This window comes from Psittacula echo (assembly GCF_963264785.1).
Source record: "Psittacula echo genome assembly, chromosome: 1".
NCBI lineage: Eukaryota > Metazoa > Chordata > Aves > Psittaciformes > Psittacidae > Psittacula > Psittacula echo.
The window spans coordinates 134,791,530-134,813,275 of NC_137735.1; the positions used below are offsets into that span (position 1 = coordinate 134,791,530).

At 38.8% G+C, this 21,746-nt stretch overlaps 1 protein-coding gene across 2 annotated transcripts in view; it reads left to right on the plus strand.

Moving 5' to 3' along the window:
- Positions 1–21,746, plus strand: part of MAGI2 (membrane associated guanylate kinase, WW and PDZ domain containing 2) — a gene marked incomplete at both ends in the record, with an annotated part of 757,046 nt that overhangs the window by 495,865 nt on the left and 239,435 nt on the right. For both annotated transcript variants that reach the window (XM_080629386.1, XM_080629387.1), the window contains one exon: positions 11,710–11,925. In XM_080629386.1, the coding sequence (XP_080485512.1) occupies positions 11,710–11,925 (216 nt within the window). The remainder of the gene's footprint in view (positions 1–11,709; positions 11,926–21,746) is intronic.

Sequence of the window (21,746 nt, forward strand, 5' to 3'; positions counted from 1 at the left end):
GACAGGGGGGTTGGAACTGGATGAGCTTTAAGGTCTCTTCCAATCTAAACCTTTCTGTGATTTTATGATACTGTAATAAATACATTTGGTTTGGACAAATGAAATGCATTTTATTTTTATTATAGGAAGTTTATATTTTGATTTGCTTTCCTCAGAACATGCTATACTTCTGTAATTTTTTTTTTTCCTTAGAAGAGTTTGGGCCAGTACTGCATGCAATAAAGTTCTTAAACACATTATTGAAGATTTGCATTACATATCATTCTGTTCTTTTCATAATCTTGCCTTCCAGTTTACAGTTCCACCTTTGTTTACTATTTAGCAGAAGGAAGCTGCTAGTGTAGAGTGATCTGTCTGCAGTAATGCCAGTGTCTATCTAGAAAGGATACTCTTTTTACAACCTGATGGTTGCCTGATTTATATTTATCAATGATAAATTTCATCTAATGTAATGCCTTCCCATACACTTACATTTTTTTCCTTTTTTTCAGTCCTTCTGAACCCTCAGAAACATTCATTTCTGTGTCCCAGACTAAATTAGATAGTTTTTTCTTCTAGAAATGCTTTTAGTCTTTTCTCATCTTTTCTTTCCAGATCATTTGTAAGGGTGTAAAACCATGTAGGCACTACTGTCAGAAGGGAGGGACTCTGCTGCAAGCTGTTCTCTAATATGGCAAAGAAATTTTACTTTTACAAGAGGCCTAAAATCATAGTTTAAGTCAAGTAGGCAATCTCATAGTTTTTTAAGCCTAAATCTTTAAAAGATGGCAGAAAGCAATAGCATGATTCAGTGCGTTGGTACCTTGGTTATTAAAGTTTTAATCGTTTCATCTATCGTTAGTCATCTAAAAGATTTCTTCTTGTAGGGTCATCAAGAAAGATATGTGCACTTCCAGAGGTCAATTCATCCCACGTAAGATCACTACCCAAGGAAGATGGGTAGAGAGCTGGTTACTTTAAACTAGACAACTAAATTCTATCTAAGCATCAAAAGTAAAATGGGTTGAAAATCTACTCCCTCATATTATTTAGGGATCAGACACAATAACAAGTGACCTCACAAGGGCTGAATCCAGACAACAGCCAGCTCTCAAAAAAAAGAGATATATGTGCTGTGGCGAGAAGTATCTCGGTATCTCTGCTTAGCTGCAGCAAAGAATATACTGTTTAGGAATGGAACTGTGCCTCCTTTATGGGAAAGTAAAGGTTTCAGATTGTACTACTGCTTTTTAGAAGATGAGGTCAGATGGCAGAATTGCTTTAAAATTTGTGAAATACTATAAAATATGTATTTATCAAGCTGTATTGTTGCACAGTCTCTTTCCAGTATACTGCATTCATAACTCTGTGATTTTTGCTTTTGAAGTCCAAATGCCCTTTCATGTTAATTATTAATTCCTGTCCCTTTGTCCAGGGTTTTCCTTAAATAAGTAAGAGTAGCCTTTTAAAGGACCTATCTAGATTTTCCATTTCTGGTACATTGTGCTCAGCAAAACTTGGAAGTTAAAAGTCACTTCATATTTGCTGGTGGTTGGGAGATCCGTGATGATGTGTAGCCTGTGCAGCACACTGCTGCATCTGATAAGCAGACATCTCTCTTCCAAGCCATTATCTAAAATTGATTTGTTCTGCTGCTCAGAGAGAAATACAAACTTGAAGAATATTTGGGAGAAATAAGGTCAGGACTTTAATCTTTGAGGAGTCTTAAAGCAAGACAGTTCTGTCTCCATAGCCACCTGCACCTGGACTTAACGTGGGATGGTTTATAGTTACTTTACCTGAAATGTATGTACACCTTCAACCCATGGGATTCCCAGGTCTGACAGGAGAGCTGTTATTTCCCAGCTGTGAGAGATTTAGGGATCAAGAGGGTTGTATCTGTTCACATGGTTTGTTCTTGGTAGGAATTGAAGGGATTATAAAAAGATTTCAGGCAGTATCAGGTTCTGTAAAGGTGAAAATGTTCTTTTGACTTGCGTCTTGTAGTTTTACGCAGAATCTTGCATATGTGCCAATTTCTAGATGGGCCATGCAGATAGCTAAAAGATTAATCTAAGGAATGCAGAATATTTATAGGATAAAACTACCTAGTACTTAAAAAAAGAAGGAAAAAAAATGCTTCAGTTTAAAGAGTGAGCATCTATGTGAGATGGAACTATGGAAACAGAGATGAAAAATAGTTAGGAGTCTGAACTCTCTGAAATACACTAAAGAATGAAGTAAGTACACTAGAGAATGAAGTTACATCTTAGAGGAAAACATATTTTCTTAAACGAGAATTAACTTTGTATGCCTTAATTTTGGTGTCTTCAAAATTTCTGAAAATCAGAATATTTTTAGGTCATCACTTATGCAGATCCGACATACTCTATCAGTACCTTAAGGTTACAAAATTGGATTTGATACTTATCTTGAAAAATGCCAATCAAGAAATCAAATCAAAGTCATATATCCTCACTTTCACAGTCTCTCCCAGTCCGTCTGGAAAAAAAATAAAGATTTTTACTGGGGACAGTCGGGGTCCATAGAAAGAAAAGAGCAGGTCTATCATGTTGGGAGGTTTGACGGCCTATCTGTCTCCATTCCTGTATTTGTGAATTCAGAAACTTTCTCTGCTATGGCACTCACTGGGGGCCAGAACTCTCTTGGGCAAAAATCCACAGCTATAATTAGTGATTTAATTTTAATGTAGATGAATAGACAATCCTGAAGCCAGTTATTAAAATGTCATTAGTTGACACAGAACTTAGCATATCCGCCTAATGCCTGTTAGCAGAAGCTGCAGAGACAAACCCAAATGAGAATTCTGCCTGAGGAAGAGTCACAGCAACACAAGGAATCAAAAATCTACCTGCATCTGGGAAGCAGCTGGACAGCCCCTGCCAGGAAATGCTCAAGTGTTTGCTGGGGATGCATGGGCAATAACTCTGACCCCTCTTTTCCAGCAGAACCCTGAGATCTCCGGAAAATATTCCTTATTAGTAGCTTTAGCCATAGTATAGTATGGCCTAGTATACTTGGAAAATAGCAAGGGAGAAAAACAGACTTTATAACAAGTAGCCCTGGGGGTCGCTATATCCAACAAGTATGGAATTAGTTCTGTATATCATGTGTAACTCATTCTGACAGCACTCCCAAAGTAAATAAATTTTAATTTGTATTTTTAATTCAGACATTACTGTACCAGTGAGGCACAGAGAACTAATCAATCAGGATTCAAAGGCTCGGTTATTAAAAGAAGGGTGAAGACTTCTCTGGGATCTTCAGTCTCTGGCTAAAAGTAAAGAAACTAAAAGTAGCAGCAAAGATCTTAGTAAAAATAGAACTTTGCTTGTAAATCTTCCTGAGAACACAATAGAAAATAAGAGCTGTTGTTGAAAAACATAATTGCAAATCTATATTTAATAACTTTTTTCCCCTAAATCCTGAAAGGTGTGAACTATGACCTTTCCTGGCCTCTGCCATCTAATGACACAAGATTATGAGTAAAAATAATACCAACATAAATCTAAAATCTAAAAGCTTTAGCAGGCTTAATTTTTAAATTCCACTTACTTTGGCACCATGCTAAGAGTTCTATAACTTTGATCCATCAAGCAGCATTGCAAAACCATCATGAAAATGTATGAACCGAAGAACAGAATCTACTCACCCAACCTTACAGCAATGATTAAAAAAGCCCTAATTATAGTATAGTCACCAGTCAAAACAAATTACTCACTCAGGATGAGTGGGTGAAAAGAAGTTTGCTAGGCTCCCTTAAGGAGGTGGTAATTGTCTTGAATTTAGTTAAAGTATATCACTAATTAGATTTTAACAATGTCTATGTACTGTTTTCCTCTTTGGAAGTTTCACAAGATGATTGTAAGAATTTTGAGAGAGTTCTTTTAGTTTAAAAATATTCTGTACTTATGTATTTGTACTGCAGAACATGTTTCATGACATACAGAAGGATGCTTTAAATGACATGTACAGGTGATCAGAAATGTTATAAAAAAAACTTTCACAAGAAGATGCCAATTGAGTGGATATACTTCCTCAGCAATGTGTGAATCTGATGTGTGGATCTGACAGCAGTGTAAAGTGAGTGTATGGTGGTGCCACATGGTTGGCTTCTGGAGGTCTACACAAAGTTTAGGAGGTCCATGGAGGCTGCATTTAGAAATCGTTCCTGTCTTCAACATCCATTGCCCACAATACCAAAACCTTCACAGAAGATGTCTGTGACCCATCTATTTGGGCTATGTTGGCCATGAAAATTTAATGCAAAGTTTGAGAGTTTCAAACGTGCATAATCTTACGCAACTGTTTTTACTGCCAGTGTGCTGGGCCTGCCAAAAGCGATACTAAAAACACAGGCCTTCTGTCCTGCTGTCTTCCAGAGGCAGCCAGAAACCTACACGTAAATTTGCATCCAAAGAATGCTCAATGCATGGACTCCAGACTGCAGCAGACTTGAGCCTGGTGGCCCAGGGCTTGAAGGGTGTGGGCCACTATAGGTGGAGATACTGGTTTTAGATCTCCTTTCATTGCTGCTTCCAAAATCTCGGATTTTGAGAGGTTTTTTACTATCATGTAGATGATGTTCAGACACCTTTGTTAGAGAATAGAATCATAGAATAGTTTGGGTTGGAAGGAACCTTTAAAGGTCATTGTCCTGGCTTTGGTCGGGATAGAGTTAATTTTCTCCCTAGTAGCTGTTGCAGTGCTGTGTTTTGGTTTCAGTCTGAGAACGATGCTGATAACACACCGATGTTTTAGTTGTTGGTCAGTTGCACTTACCCTGATCAAAGACTTTTCAGTCTCATGCTCTGCCAGTGAGGAAGGGCATAGGAAGCTGGTAGGGAGCAGAGACAGGACACCTGACCCAAACTAGCCAAAGGGATATTCCATATCACAGCACATCATGCCCAGTACATAAACTAGGAGGAGCTGGCCAGGAGGCACTGATCTGTACTTGGGGATGGGCTGGGCATCAGTCAGTGGGTGGTGAGCAATTGTACTGTACATTGTTTGGGGGGTTTCGTTTGTTTGTTTTATTCCTCTTTTTTAATTATTATTATTGTTGCTGTTGTTATTACTATTATTATTCTTATTACATTTTACTTTATTTTGGTTATTAAACTGTTCTTATCTCAGCCCGTGGGGTTTTACCTTTTTTCTGATTTTCCTCCCACCCCATCAGGACAGGGAAAATGAACGAGTGGCTGAGTGGTACTTAGCTGCTGGCTGGGGTTAAACCATGACAAGGTTAGGGTTAGGATATCTTCCAGTAGATCAGCTTGCTCAGAGTCTTGTCCAACCTGACCTTGAATGTTTCCAGGGATGAGACATCTACCACTTCTCTGGGCAGCTTGTTTCAGTGCTTTACCACCCTCATTGTAAAAAATTTCTTCCTTATATCTGATCATCTGTGTGTCCCTCCTCTGGACTCACTCAAGCAGGTCCACATCCCTCTTGTGTTGGGGGCCTAGGACTGCAGGTGGGGTTTCACGAGAACAGAGTAGAGGGGAACAATCACCTCCCTTGACCTGCTGGTCGCATTTCTTGTGGTACAGCTCAGTATAAGGTTGGTTTCTGGTCTGTAAGCACATATTGCTGGCTCATGTCCAGGTTTTCATGCACCAACACCCCCAAGTGCTTCTCCGCAGGCTGCTCTCAATCTCTTCACCTCCCAGCCTGTTATTGATACTGGGGGTTGTACCAGCCCAGGTGCAGGACTTTGCACTTGGCCTTGTTGAACCTCATGAGGTTCACATAGCCCCACTTCTTGAGCTTGTCCACGTCCCCCTGAATAGCATCGCATCCTTCAGGCTTGTCAACCACACCACTCAGCTTGGTGTCATCTTCAGACTTGCTGAGGGTGCACTTGATCCCACTGTCTGTGTCACTGATGAAGATGTTTAACTGGTCCCAGTACAGTGCCCTGAGGGACAGCACTTATCACTGATCACGATCTGGACATTGAGTATAAACAGACATAGATTATTAACAGATGCTTCTTGATGTGATAGGCCTCTAGTCATAAAGAAATGCAGCTATCATCTTTGAATCAAATAATAAAATATTCACATTTATTAACTTAATTATTTTAATTAAAAATTAAGCTGATTTCTCCCTACCTAAACTTTTGTTTTCCATTGCAATCGTTTAAAATATCAAATGTAACTCTTCTATCCTGACAGTAATTAACTACAGTGCACTTTACCCTTAATTTACTATCAGTACTGAGTGACCACAAAACCAATATGTAGAAATCTATCATTCATCATGACATCTGCAGTTATTTCTCAAATAACTGAAAAATTAGGTTTGTTTTTCATTTCCTAGAGTTGTGGCTGACTCACACAATTTTGACTGATACTTCAGCAATTCAAAGTTATATAAACAGTACAGACAGATCAATCTAAATGAGGCTGCTGAATAAGCAGAAGTAGGGATTTATACATAGCTAGCTGGGTATTGTTTCCTCCACTCTAAAAATAAGTATGAAAAGGAGCGCGTGCTCATTCTGTGCTCAGAATCTGAGTCACACCATAGTTGGAAGTGTTCTTGTTGAAAAATTTTGGCTTGGCACACCTCTTGTTTTCTGTCTGATTGTTCATTTTTACTATAATTACCCAATTCCTCAGCATCGCTTTTAACTTTTCATAATACTTATATTTTTAAACTAGACTTTTTCACTTCTTAGATGAGATCAGTGGAGCTTCAGGAGGCAGAGACTTTCCCAGTAATAACCTCCTTCCTCCACAATCTAGTGATGCCAGAGCTAAGGGAGTATGTCCACTCCACAGCCAGGGATAGAAACCCAGGAAAAAGCCCTTCCTCTCCCTTCTCTATGAGTGGAGATGTCTGCTGCATACTGCATTTTAGGCTCTTTCCTCACAGAAGGGTAGAGAGGCTGGGGGAGCTGGTGGTGAAGGTGCTTGGAAAGGCCGGAAGAGGGAAGTGCATGTAAGTCAGTTCCTGCGATGTAGCACAAAGTGGAGCACATCATGGGAGATACGTTTACAACTGTATCTGGTAATGGGGATTACTGGGTGTTGAGCACATCAGTATAGTGACCATCAGTAGATCTGAGTCTCATTATCATTTCAGCATCGTTTGCTTCTTTATTACCACCCAAATGCTTTGTCATTTTTAATTCTATAAGGCTTACCTTTTCTCAGGAAGCAAGTTAGGATTTACTGCTTCATCATCAAATATTTCACTGATAAAATTATTACCACTTCCTGACATAGGTGAGCTCAGGTTAAGGAAAAAAAATACCTGCTTTGTCCTCATTTTCTCCTTTTTCTGCTTCTTCTGACTCTCTGACTTCCTGCTCTGGTCTTTGCCATCAGGGCTAACAGTCACAGTAATGTTTTCTGACTCTCTACGTGCAGAATCAGGTAGACCTTTTCATACAGGTTAGAGGTGGCAAGGAGTAGTTGGCAATTGTAAGTGTGCTATGGCTTCCAAGCTGTTTCTGCAGCAAAGTCAAACAGGCTAGGTTAGACCAGTGTTCAGTTGCACTCAGAAACAGCCTGGAAGTGCTGAGGCAAACAGGCACAGCAGCAAGATGGATTAAGCAGTGGTGGGTTTTCTTCAATTAAATACTCATTCTGCCCTCCCTGTCTGCGTGAAGGCTTTTAGTCAGATCCAGCACAAAGAGCTTAATTTAAGCTCTGCTGGCTTAAACTGACCTTTTGACTTTGTGCCGGGGTGGCAGAGGAGTATGCACTCATTTTTAAGCACAACAAGGAGGCACCTGAGTAAGAGAGTGGCAGCACTGAGTCAAACCAAGGGGAAACATAGCCCTGTATTCTGCCTCTGCTACTGCCCCTTGGTAGATTTAAGGCAAAAAATAGAATAGGGAAGGCATGAAAGGATACATTCTGTGCTCTACACATCTATAATGTATGGAACTCTTGATTCATAATCTGTGCCTTTACATTTAAAAGACTTACATATTTTTTTCCTTCCATGACATTGTATAATTGCTTTTTGACTGTATTAATGATACTGGCAGTATCTGACAGTGAATGCTATTACTGTCTTATGCTGTGTGAAAGAAAACCCACTTCTTTTGCTTGCATTAAACCTGCTAATTTCATTGGGCATCCTCTTGTTCTCATGTAGTGAGAAGCCAAGCATCCATTCATTTATTTTCTAGGCACTTTCCCAGGGTTTTCCTGTTTTTATACATATCTGCCATATCCCCCTTCAGTTGTCCCATTTCCAAGCTGAAAACTCCAAATCAATTTAAGCAGTTACAGGCTTTAATTGTCCTTCTTTAGTTCTCCCATGCAATTGTTGAGAGGCAAGTACCAGAACAGCAGGCAGTATACAAAAGGGAGTTTTGTATAGTGCTATAAAGGTGTTTTCTGGTTTGTGCTCCATTCCTTTTTTCAAAGCTCTTAACTGCTGGGTTTTTGACTGCCAACGAGCATTGGACATATGTTTTCTTTTAGTAAGCTTTGTTTTTATTAAGTCCTTTTTCAAATTATTTTTAAATTAAGCACAATTAAAATTAATTATTTGGAGTGGTTTTTCTACCTACAGGAAGCCGAATTTCAGTACCTTATGGTTAGTGTTTCAACAGTAACATTTGAACCAACCCTGTCCTTTGCTCAAGCAAGATGAAAAAGAGCTGTTCTTATTAGAGATTTTCCAAACATCATCACAACAAAAGTTATGGTGTTTAAACATTCGGTCTTTGCATTATCCCTAGATATGACAATTGCTGAAGTTTTATGAGAGAGTCTTCCATTAGCTCTACGCTCTGAGGCTTAGGCAAGGAATTTCAAGACACTGAGAAACTCCTTTTGATAGAACATCCAGTTTATATGGATTGTAATATTTCTTTAATGGCACATTGCTCCTTCATTGACATAGCTGGGAGTCTCATCCTGCATATTTTTTTCCTTTGAAATTGTATGGATTCTTTTCATCATTTTTATGATGCATTGATTGTGTCAGGATCTGTGGGCCAGTTTCTTATTTTTATTTGCACTGCTTATACACGTATTTGAATTGAGGCTGACTAGATGGCTAGATAGCAACAAATAATGCAAAATTCATTTCTAAATCAGTGGTTACTGGCATAAAGCACAAAACATGTTATGTTAGATGACAGAAGCTGGAAATTATACTGCATTTTCAGTTTGAGACTGAAAGAGTTAAACCCTCTTTGGCTCCTAATCTTAAATGTGCATTTTTATTTCTTATATTTTTATATATGTGATATTCATAGCTTTTTTTTTTTTTGTTATGACATTTGTCTCTGTCTCCCACTAATGCATACAGTCAGTCGAAGTGAAAAAGTGTTTAACATCCAAAAATAGAATGAACATGTCCTTCACTTGAAACATCTTATCTACTATGCAGGGTATTAGCATTACTGCTAATTATTACTGCACTCAATTTGTATGACAATGGCAAAACTAAGAACAAGGGAGAAAAAGCCACTTTTAGTCTCACAGTTTGTATCACACTAGTCCTATAAACCTGGGATTTGTGTGCTGATATTTATGCAATCAGTGGAAATCAGTGCACACTTCACAAGATTCGTGGAGTTTAAGGCATCTCTGGCACTTTGGAATTTTCAGATTGGTAAAATGGCTTATGTCAGGGAGGAATTTTTTAAATTGAGGAATCCTTTTTTTCAGAATATATAATATTTCAGTCATGCAATCTCACCAGCAAACGTAACATGCTATTAAGGAGATACAAAAGTAGACTTCCAACTGAGCACTGCCATCAGGGATGTTGGTTTTCAGGTACTATCACAGCTTAGAAGTTTGACTGTGACCAGATCTGATTTCAACATACTTTGGAGGTGCAGTTTTGCAAGTGGATCAATGCACATTTCCCTCCCCATCTTAGACCCCAAATCCTGCTCCCCTGCTTTATCCCTGGGAGTCAGAGAGACCTCCTGCAGATTGTGGGACTGTGGTCACAGCCAGCCATGCAAAGTCACTGCTCTTTGCCCTAATGGCACTGGGGCTCTGTGTCAAACCTGATGCCATCTCATCAAATGAAAAAAAACAGCAAGTCAGTTTTCATTCTGTCATCCCTAAGCCCAGAGTACAGGGGCCATTGAACACAGTAAACTTCTCTAGTGGATTACAATTACAGAAACACTTGGTACAAATATTGTTTGGCTAAACCACTGTGAAAACTTCACAGAGTATTCAGTAGTTGCAAAGCTGCTCAATTACTGTACCTGTATTGAGGTGGTTGTATGGCTGAACATTGTAAATCGTTGGAAACACACAGACATACTAGTACCAGTAATAATTTTTACTCTGCCTGCAAAATACATCTTATTTTGTTTACTGTGCAGATATAACATCTTCATTTAGTGTCCTACTCATATGTGGTTAGAATTATTTTTGCCAGTTGCTACTATTATTTGGTCTCACAGAAACCATAAATTGTGCAATTAGAATTAAAAAAAAAAGTGATAATACAGTCTACAAATATCTTCAGCAGTTTAATATCATAGAATCATAGAATAGTTAGGGTTGGAAAGGATCTTCAGATCATCTAGTTCAAGCCCCTTGCCATGGGCAGGGATACCATACACTAAACCATGTCACCCATGACTTCATCCAACCTGGCCTTGAACACTCCTTTGCATAGATGCTTTTTTCTTTGGAAAAGTTTTTCAGAGCTGGACGGTATTTTTAGTTTTCTGTACTAATTTCTGAAAATTTACTTGTAAGGCAAGGTGTTCACTGCCCACCTTGCAAATGAAAAAAGATAACTCAATAAAAGCATGCTTTTATCTTTATGTCTTATATTACTCTTTATTTTTGGTTCTAGAAAGGACGTGATTTTTTTTTTTTTATTATTATTAATTGAATTTTTTTACCATATTTTTGATGTCAAATTTCAGGTATCAGTAAAAAAGCAGTTTCGAGACCAGATGTACTGGAAATGCAAATGGGCAAATATCAATAGATAAGATGAGACCATGGTCTATCTTATCTAGTAACCCTTCTGACTAAGAATAGATGATTCAGAAGAGGAAGTTGCCAAAAATTTCATGACAGACAAATAGAGAGTAATCTCTCAGCCACCTTAAGTCTTCTCAGAATTCCTTAGTATTTAGAGATAATTTTAAGCCCTAAAGCATAAAGTTTCAACTTTCTTTGAAAATATATTAGCATTACCTATTACAAATCTGGAGCTCATGAATAGCAAGAATTTTGACAAATATGAAAAATGAGATAGTGCAAGTATTACTGAAAACTGCAAATCTCTCAATTGTTGAACTATTATTTACCTTCTAAGCAGGTGAAAGAATTGGGGAAGGAGGGAGGTGATATGACAGTGAATAGCCAATATTTTATGGTCCTTTTGATCCTTCAGAAACTCCTGTATTGTGACATGTTACAAAACTGATTTTTCCTAATGGTTTGAAATAAGAAAACAGCTCTGCTATGGTGCCCATTTGTCATGTTTTTGGGTGAAAGTTAAGTTACCCAGGAAGTGTTAATACAGCATACATTTGTGAGCATGATTTGATCACTGGTCACCAAGAAACTTAATTCACTTTTCATGAATGGTGAATATTTAAGTTCACAGAAAACAGTTTGAACTAATCTTTGGATTTTCTGATGAACCAGATACTACCTCACATACTCCCATTAATTTCAACAAAAGAAGAAGCAGCAGCAAATGTATTTCTCCAAGTTTATGTGTTACTCCTTTTCTTTCCAGACAACTATTACGGCACCCCGAAGCCTCCAGCAGAACCGGCTCCACTGCTGTTAAATGTAACAGATCAGATCCTCCCAGGTGCCACTCCCGGGGCTGAAGGCAAACGTAAAAGGAATAAGTCTGTGAGCAATATGGAGAAGACAGGTATTGAGCCACCGGAGGAAGAGGAGGAAGAAAGACCTGTGGTCAATGGAAATGACGTGACAGTAACACCAGGTCTGTTTTTCCCTACTTTGCAATGCATTTCTGTTATTCACAGTCCCCAGTTGCCTCCCTCTGCAGTGAGAACATACATGTTCAGGTAAGGATGTTCTTGCAAGTCTGAAAGCCAGGAATCCTGAATAATAGGATTTCTCTGAAGCCTAAAACAAATTACTTAACCTCCATTTGGGGAGTCATCTCACTTACCTCAACTTCCATAATGATATCTGACTCTGAACCAGTCCTTTTGAATCCTCTTTATAGACCAAAGAGAAAAATACCTGCTTTCTGAATACAGTTCATGTGACCTGTTTTAGATTTCTAGCTTAGGAAATGAATTACAAATGCCTTTTTCTCTCCATTGACTATAGAGGGAGTCTAGAGAGCTGTAATTTGGTCAAATGAATCTAGTCTCTGTGTTTCAGGTCTCCTTGTTCTCAAATGGTGATGCAAGAGAGTTCACTACATTATGAAGTGAACTTCTGTAAATCGTTATGAAATCTTGGCAATATTGTGGAGGAGTAAAGTTGTCATCATTTGTGGCAGTGCCAATGAAACTTAGCTGGCAATGCTATCAGGAAGGACCCTTTTCAGCAATGTTCCAGAGCCTGCATAAAGCTGATGAGGGTTTCAGAGGTCTAGTTCTGAAATACAGCTGTTGTTTTACCCCTTGGATCACAGTTCTACAGAGAAAACAAGGCTCAAGATAGTGACTGGTGTCCTGAGTGAGAACACCCCAGCCTATTCAGAAGCAGGTAATCAGCTTCTCCTTCAATGTTTCAGCAAGTCATCATTTTACAGTACTTAGTAAGTTTTATTCTGAAATATCATTTAAGAAAGTATGTTGTTGTTGTTATTCCTGTAGGAAATTAAAGAATTCAGACTTTTATATCTATCTGAGAAGTAACTGTGAATCCTTTTTGGTGAACTTAGAAATTTGGAAGCAAATTCTTGAAGTAGAAGTCTGTAGTGACAATGATACAGATGACAAGATAAAATGGAATAGTGCAAGCTCTCTAAATGTATAGCTTAATGTGAAACAAAAAATGCATTACCTAATCTGCTAAGCACTGTAAAAGGATTTTCATACTGCTATATATAGTTTTTCCTCCTACTGCATTAGAAACTATATGGGGTGAGAGTGAATCTCATACTCCTCCGCTGGCTTGCCAGAGGGCTGCAGCATTACTCCCTGGCCATTGCCATCACAAGCTGTATGAGCCTTGCTCATCCGTTCTTCATAACATCAGATCTGTCAGCAATGCTCTGCCACTTACTGCCTTTCCTACACAGCTAACAGAAAAGGATGAAGCCCAGAAATCCTTACATAAAACATCAGCACTGGCTCTGTTGCCAGGATACTTCCACAGAAAAAGAGGCAAAGGCAGGATTCTGTCTCTGTTGTGTATTGTAGAAATCATCAGAAAGATCATTCTTTGCAGTTATTAGAAATGTGCCACTTAACGGACCATTGCTGAGGAGCAATTTCCAGGGCAATGTGTTTCAGCTTGAGATGGATCAAGAGGTAATGTTTACCTGCTTTTGTCTTTGCATTGCACACCTCTAATTTGCTTCTCCCAGACACATTCTATGTGAACAATGACTGGGCAGCACCCAAGAAGCAGGCACTGGCATGTGCTGTGTTACAAAATGAAATACACAAGCATCGGTGCAGGGCAGCTCCCCTCCTCCCCCTCCTCCTCGCCCCCCACAAAGTAATTCCTGTAGGTGTGGCCAGAAGAACAAGCACTGCCTGTGTTGGCTCTCATGGTTTCATAAGCAGGGTTTTGTTGTTCAGTTACACTGACTGAGGACTTTGGGGATTGTAGCAAAGCTGCTCTGTACATACATGCTGTGTTGCTTTTGTTGGGCAGCATAGCTCCCACGGACCCTGTTACTGCAGTCATTTTCTCTGTGAGCTGACAGGGTCCTAGCTACTTCAAAAATGTGTGCGCATTTGGAGTTTGTGTCTTTGAACAATCAGGAAAACCAAAATATGTTGATTTTGAGTTATTATTTTTTTAACTCTTGGTGAGGAGAGCAATCTGGTTTTTATGAAGCAATGGAGGCAGGGTATTTATTTCCAGTTCTTTTAGAAAGTGTATTCTATTTAAAATGCTTCACTTCTAACAGGAGTCTTTTATGAAACACAGGACTCTTTGAGGACATCCAAAACATTAATACATTCTTTATAGATGCTCAGGAACTTAATGGATTAATAACTGTGAAAGGTCGGAATCTGGCAACTCAAAGGACTGCTGTGACACCCAGGAGTACTATGTGGAAATAGTAACAGATCTAAGATGAAACTGAAGGGAATAAACCTATCTTTATCAGACCAGGAAGTGACATTTGTAGTTGCAGAGATCTTAGTGCTTTTGGTGTGATTTTTCAGACCACTTTTTAGTATCTGCTGGGATAATCTGTGCATCTCTTGAGATTTATTAGTAGGAATCAAATTTTCAATAGTTCACTTCTATATACCTTGCTTCATATGACATCAGACTCTCCTTGGACAGTTTTTTATGGACAGACTGGAGACCTTCAACCATGTTTCATAATTGTCTTCTTGTTAATTTGTGTTGCCCAATGTGTTTATTCTTTCTGATTTTTGTTACCCGTCCTTAGCCCAGAACTCAATAGAAATCTCGGTTCTTCAGGATGGGACTTTCGTCTATTTTAGAATAGACCCATTTCAGTCCTTTGTCCTGGATCAGCTTCACTCAGGAGGGATTTATCTCATCCACCTTTAGTAAATTATATGCTAAATGCATTATTTTGTTTGAGCTACTTGTCTCTGCTCTCTTTATAAAGCCAACCATATCCTGGGCTGCACCAAAAGGAGCGTGACCAGCAGGTCAAAGGAGGTGATCCTGCCCCTCTGCTCTCGGGAGACCTCACTTGGAGTATTGTGTGCAGTTCTGGTGTCCTCAACATAAAAAGGACATGGAACTGTTGGAACAAGTCCAGAGGAGGGCCACGAGGATGATCAGGGGACTGGAGCACCTCCCGTATGAAGACAGGCTGAGAAAGTTGGGGCTGTTCAGCCTGGAGAAGAGAAGGCTGCGTGGAGACCTCATAGCAGCCTTCCAGTATCTGAAGGGGGGCTATAGGGGTGCTGGTGAAGAAATCTTTATTAGGGACTGTAGTGATAGGACAAGGGGTAATGGGTTAAAACTTAAACAGGGGAGAGAAGATTTATGTTGAATATAAGGAAGAAGTTCTTTACTGTTAGGGTGGTGAGGCACTGGAATGAGTTGCCCAAGGAAGTCGTGAATGTTCCATCCCTAGCAGTGTTCAAGGCCAGGCTGGACAGAGCCTTGGGTAACATGGTTTAGTGTGGGGTGTCCCTGGCCATGGCAGGGTGGTTGGAACTAGGTGATCTTAAGGTCCTTTCCAACTCTAACTATTGTATGATTCTATATAAGGAAGAGAGAAAGAAGAAATTCCAAAGAGTAAGAAAGCATAGCTGTTTTAGATACCCACCTTAGGGGATCATCTCCACAATCTAGAATGTGCATTTCAGCCTACAGATACACAGGAGCCTAGATAGCTAAATTTAAATGAAGAACCCTACAATTTGCCACGCAGTTTATGATCTATTGATTATCTGTTAAAATGGTCAAGTTGGGAGTCAGCGTTGAGCTTCTCACGCCTAGTGCAACTGCCCACAAAGCTGGACTGCTGGCTGCTCTAGGTTGGGTCTCTGCCATTCACTGGTTTGGGTGAGGCATCTTGAACCTCAGAAGCCTTTCCTAATCGATGCTGCATTGAAATGAACAAACCCTGCAAAACTGATGAGTTGACAAAAGAGGGAAAAAGAGTCTTGGTCAAATTGCAACCTGCTTGTCAGACTTTCAGTTTTCACTGCTGTTGCTGTTTGTGTCTGCAAAGAATTAAGTCAGTCTCCTTCACAACCGACATCATGATTTGACACTTTGTTGATCATGTCACATTTGGTTCACGCTTCTGACTGATGGTTTATCATCCAAACTCCAGAAGATCCACTCTAACACTGATAGAATGCTTATGTATGTGCATTATTCTGACATTACTTGAGGAATGAGAAGTTACACGCAGAGAACAGAAGTTCTGGCAGGCTCAAAGTAAGTGAGGAAGAATATATGACATAAAATTTGAAAATGATCATTCCATGCCTTAGGTTGATAATGAAGCAAAAGGCTAGACTCCCAATGCTGTCAATCACCATGCAAAGTGCAGTAGTCCCAGGCAACAGGTTGCACTTATTATTTTATTATTATACAGCAAAGACAGCCAGAGGCATGAAAATAACACACAAAGCATTCAAGAGCCGTGAGACACTTAAAACTACCAAAGTTGGTATCCAGTGATATTTCTATTGTATGTGTTCTCTGAACTTAATTTGTCCCAGTTAGGTTGCAATCGCTGACCTACAGAGTACCCTGTAGTCACCCAATTTCCCTGTCTCCTGTTTTCTTTCTCTCACATCAGCTCCCTGTTCTCATTGTGTTAGTAGTCAGTGGGAACAGTGCCTCTCTGCAAAGCACCAAAACCCAAGTGTGGCAACAGCTCTGTGGGAAAGGGAGCAGCTCCAAAGCTTCAGAGTGGTATTTGCACAAGAAAATAGATGCACATAGCTTGGCAAACATGAGTTAAACTACTTTTTTATCTAACAGTTATTTAAAATAGATGAAATGTTTCCTGTACAGAATTTAACAAATTAATCATTTAGATACAATAAGGGTTTAAAGAGCTGCATTGTTTCCTTTAAGAGCTGCTAAAACCAATCCATAAATTACTATTTAATGGTATTTCCTTTAATTTGCTCTTTGCAGATATTGCTTAGATCATCTGAATTGGTTGTTTTGGAAGAAAAGAGTAAATTTTTAAACTTCACTGCATGAATAATCTGCAGCATTAAAAAAAAGGAATAAATTGGCAAGGTCCTCTTACATGTTTGGATGGCAAATTTCAAGAGTTATACTGTAAATAATAGAAACAATTTAAAGTACAAGCAGAAGTGTTGATGAAGGATCAAATTCAGACACTATCACAACATAACTGCCAGTTGCTGGTCCTTTTTTTTAAAGGAAGATCTTTTGATTCTACATGTGCAGTAATTTGCTGGTGCTTTACTAATGCCTATTCTGTCACTTCCCAGGATACGCACTCTTGAGATACTGTGCTAAACTGCTTTTGAAAACTGGACCATGTAATCTGCTTTGTAGCAAAACAGCAGTTCTAGCAGGCTATTTCACTTGACATAAAGTCAATTGATTGTCTGTTTACTGACAAGAATACTTCTGGACTTATACTATGGTACGATTTTAGGATCTTTTTTATATCATATATTGTCTGAAGCTAAATATCTGTGCTCACAGTGTGTTACTGTAGTATTTCAAACTTAATTTATACATTTAAGACAGTGCTAATTTTTTATCAGAACTCCTTGGTTTTTTTAAATCAAACATTGTATATTAATATATATTAGCAGAAAGAAAACCAGTAAAGTGGCTATCTGCCTTATCTGCAATATATGAATGATTGATACATATAACAAAAGATAAGATGACACCATATCCCAGATAAGTATAACTAGGCTGTCCATTGTGTAAAACTTAGCGTTATTAAATGGCATTAGGCAATTCTGCTGTAATTTCTTGGGCTCTAGTATCATGATGCCTTCTCCGTTCTCAAAATAAGCTATTAAAAGATAATGATCCCGTAATTAATAATTCATAAGACTGGCTTTAAAATAATTATAATTTTAAGTTGTTAAATAAGCATCAGGTTCCTTTTTTTGCCTTCTGTATTTTGATAGTAATCTCTGTTTTAGACGAGTTCAGAATATTTCTTTTCATCCTCAAGGCTTAATTTTTCTTATTTTTTTCTGCCATAATGATGGCTGGGATTTGTTAATATAGCTATTGAAAATCAAGAATCTGATCTCTTCAGCCCTATTGAACATATGATCTTGAGGAAGAACACGTATTTCAGATATTATAGTAAAATCCCAAGACACAGCAATGTCACCACATCTGTGCTCTATGAAACCAATTGGCTGATCATTAGCTATTGTGTGTGATGCACTTGTGCTCTGAATTTACTTGTTCTGCTGAGGTTACATGTACCATGTGGCCTTACATCTTGTCTTCAGTCTAATCTGTACGGCATCCTTCCTGTAGCAGAAATGCGGTCAAGACTGCGGATAGCCTCAGGAATACAACTCACAGATGCATTAATGATGCCCGAGACAAATGAGAACTTACTTTTCCTTTACAGAGATAAGAACAAAAAACTCAAAGAATTTACCAGAAATTGCACTGTCCTGTTCTCAGGGGAAGTGGAGACCATACATCCTCACTGCTTTGCAGGAAAATTTTGCATATTTCAAAATGTTTCCTCTGTCCACAGTCTTTTCGCCTCAAGACTAAAACAGTTTGGTTTTTAGTCTTTCTATATTTCCAATCTTCTTGTTGTTGCTTTGTTTTTGTCTTTTATGTTTCCCATCTTCCTTGACATTAAATTCTCAGGGCGCAGCACTCCTGATTCCACGTGAAGGTAGAAGGACCTGTATCACATATGCTTAATCTTCCTGCCTATTACAATGCGTGTTTTTCTTTTGCAATAGTATCATTATTGACTGGGGATAGTGGTTAGACATCCCTGACGTCTCCATGTGTTTTCACTAGGAATTCTGCCTAGGTGTTTGCTCCCCATCTTGTATTTTTACAGCTGATTGTGGCATTTTTCACCAGGCAGATGCCACATATTTTGTAAAGCCAAGGCAAGGCGGGGCAGGGACTTGGGAGTGGTAGAGAAGGAGGAGGGGACTTAAGGTCCCTTGGGATCCTACTGATTTGCTGGAATCTGCATCTGTGGGTGTCGTGGTTTAAGCCCAGGCCGTAAATTAGAACCACACAGTCTACTTCCCCACCCCACTCCCCAGAGGGATGGGGAGGAGAATCGAAAGAATGTAACTCCCACGGGCTGAGATAAGAACAGTCCAGTAACTAAGGTATAACACAAATCACTATTGCTGCCACCAATAATAATAATGATAAGAGAAATAACAAGGGAAGAGAATACGATACCGCCCGCCGGAAATGAGCCCGACAAAAAAGAGGACATGCCCTTCCGGGGAACTCCCAGTTACATCCCCAGGCATGATGTGCTATGGTATGGAATACCTCTTTGGCTAGTTTGGGTCAGGTGTCCTGTCTCTGCTTCCTCCCGGCTTCCCCTCCTCCCTGGCAGAGCATGAGACTCACAAAGTCCTTGGTCAGGGTAAACATTCTGACCAGCAACTGAAAACATCGGCTTTATCAGTATTATTCCCAGGCTGAAAGTCAAAACCACAGCGCTGCACCAGCTACTAAGAAGGAGAAAAAAAATGACTGCTACTGCTGAACCCAGGACAGTGGGATGCAACTAAGCAAAACTTGCATTTGTGTCTCTTGCTAATTCATTTCTTCCCACAGACAGATTTACATTTCCAAACAGCATAAAATGATTGTAGTACCACGTAGTTCAAGTATGAGTTAAGATTGAGCAGCATTAGCTACATATGTCTGTAGAGCTATAGACCATCACCCTGTTCAACACTGCATCTAATTTTTTTATTCACACTATTTGAAAAGGCTGTATGTGTCAGTGTCAGAAATCTTTCTTTAAGATCATGAAAGCTGTATCTACCATTTCTCCCCAAGGAGCAGCACCTGTTACTCTGTCATGTAAAGAAATAAGATTAGTTTTGCACAATTTCCTCCTAAAAAAATCTTGACAATTATTTATCATGTTTGAAGAGTTTACGTGTAGGTTGTTTCATTACTGATTCCAATATGCTTCTAGGAATTAAAAAATAGAAAGATATGAAGTTACAATTTATTGTGTCTTCATCGTCTTTTTTAACAAAAAGACATAATGGCCTAATTGAGCAAATTACCAAATTATTTCAAAGGGAATTTAGGTGCTCAGAAGCTAAGAATACAAAACTATATAAAAACCTGAATGAGAGACACTTTGCTGAAACCGGGACTGTGTCTGTCCTTTCTAAGTTTCTTTTCTCCAGGAAGTCTCAAAAGTGTGGCCATTACCAGCCATGAGTGTCTTTCATTGGTTCCCGCAGTAGCCTAGATTTCATTTCATCAAGCTCATCCAGTTGAGGGTGGCGGCTTCATCTAAATTTTACCTGACCTGTTCTCTGCCCACTCTTCTTCATGTTCTTTAACCCTATTGCTGACATTAATTACATCAGTCATTTAATCATAAGTAATCTTTTTGTGGTAATGACTAAGGCAAAAACAGCGCTAACTGCCTTGGGTTTTTTATGCGTCATATACTATTAGCTTTTCTTCCTTCCCACATACTGGAATGAGTCTGCTTTTGGTGGTGGTGATATTATTATTATTGCTATTGTTGTTGTTGTTGTTGTTGCAGTTAGGGAAAGTTTTCTTGTCACTTCTAATGCTCCTAGACTGACTGTTCTATTTTGCTGCTAGATGCTCATTTGTTTTCTGTTTTAATGCTTAACAATTTAATCTAGTTTTTACCTGTTTACAGTTGTATCTCATGTAGCTGACCACTGAAAAGTCATGGCTTAGAATTATCTCTAATTATACTATTTTTCTTTTTCATTAGAACAATCTGTGCTTGCATTCTTAGTATTGTTTATTTAATCTTCACCAGTTCTCTTGAAGTCCTTTTCCTTTACCATTGCTTGCCATAACATGCAATTTATTAATTCTGTGAGTCTGTTAAAATCTAGAATTTTTAAGGCCATTGTTCTTAATTTTTTTGCTCTTCTTTCTTGTTGTCCTATGCATCACAAATTAGATCAATTTCACCCAAGTTGTCTTCCACCTCCTATGCATTTCACAGAAGTACCTGCATAGTTCCATGCTCTGAATGCAATCATAGTTCATTTAAGGAATTGTAATCTTGAACTTTTTTGTAGACTACATTGGTGACATCTTTTAAAAACATATTTTTTGTTTTCACTTTTTATAATTATTCAGAGACTTCAAGATAGTCCATATAATATTACTTAGACAAAGTATATATATATTTTTGATGATACAGAACAATACATTCGTAATTCTTTACTGTCTTTATGAACAAGCTACAATAGTCTCAGTCTGGTCTCTATTACACCACATACAGAATCACAGAATCACAGAATCCCGAAGGTTGGAAGGGATCTCAAAAGATCATCTAGTCCAACCCCCCTGCAACAGCAGGGTAACCTAGAGTACATCACACAGGAACTTGTCCAGCCGGGCCTTGAATATCTCCAACGTAGGAGACTCCACGTATCATTTGTTTAAATACTGGTGTGAAAATTCACAGTTTGTTCTCAATTCTCCTCTGATGTTTATTGTCTGTGTCCCTATGATTTATATCTGTTGGTGAGCTTATGTTAGTGGCCTTCATGTAACCTAATGTAAAGCTATGTTCACAAGGTCTGAGATTCATCTCCCCTCATTTTAACTATCTAGAAACTGAGAAACTAGACTAAGCAGGACTGAATTTGGTTTACCTAACTTAACATGCAAGGTCATTTCAGTCATCTGACTACAGTCCCATCTTAGTAGAGATTCAGTCAATATATTACAATTTTGAATTTATTTTAATTGCAGTTCATTTGCCAAGAGTAGGGGTCTAACTGTGTTTTCAGTGAGTTCAAGCTTCATTTAAGTACAACAGAAAAAAAGGACCAAAGGATGAGAGCTTCTGTTGTCCACTGAGGGAACAGATTCCTGACACAGTTCTTCGAGAAATAGTTCCTAAATACACCATATGATAAAACACAGCTTACAGACACATCACTAATAGACCAATCAGTCAATTTTCTT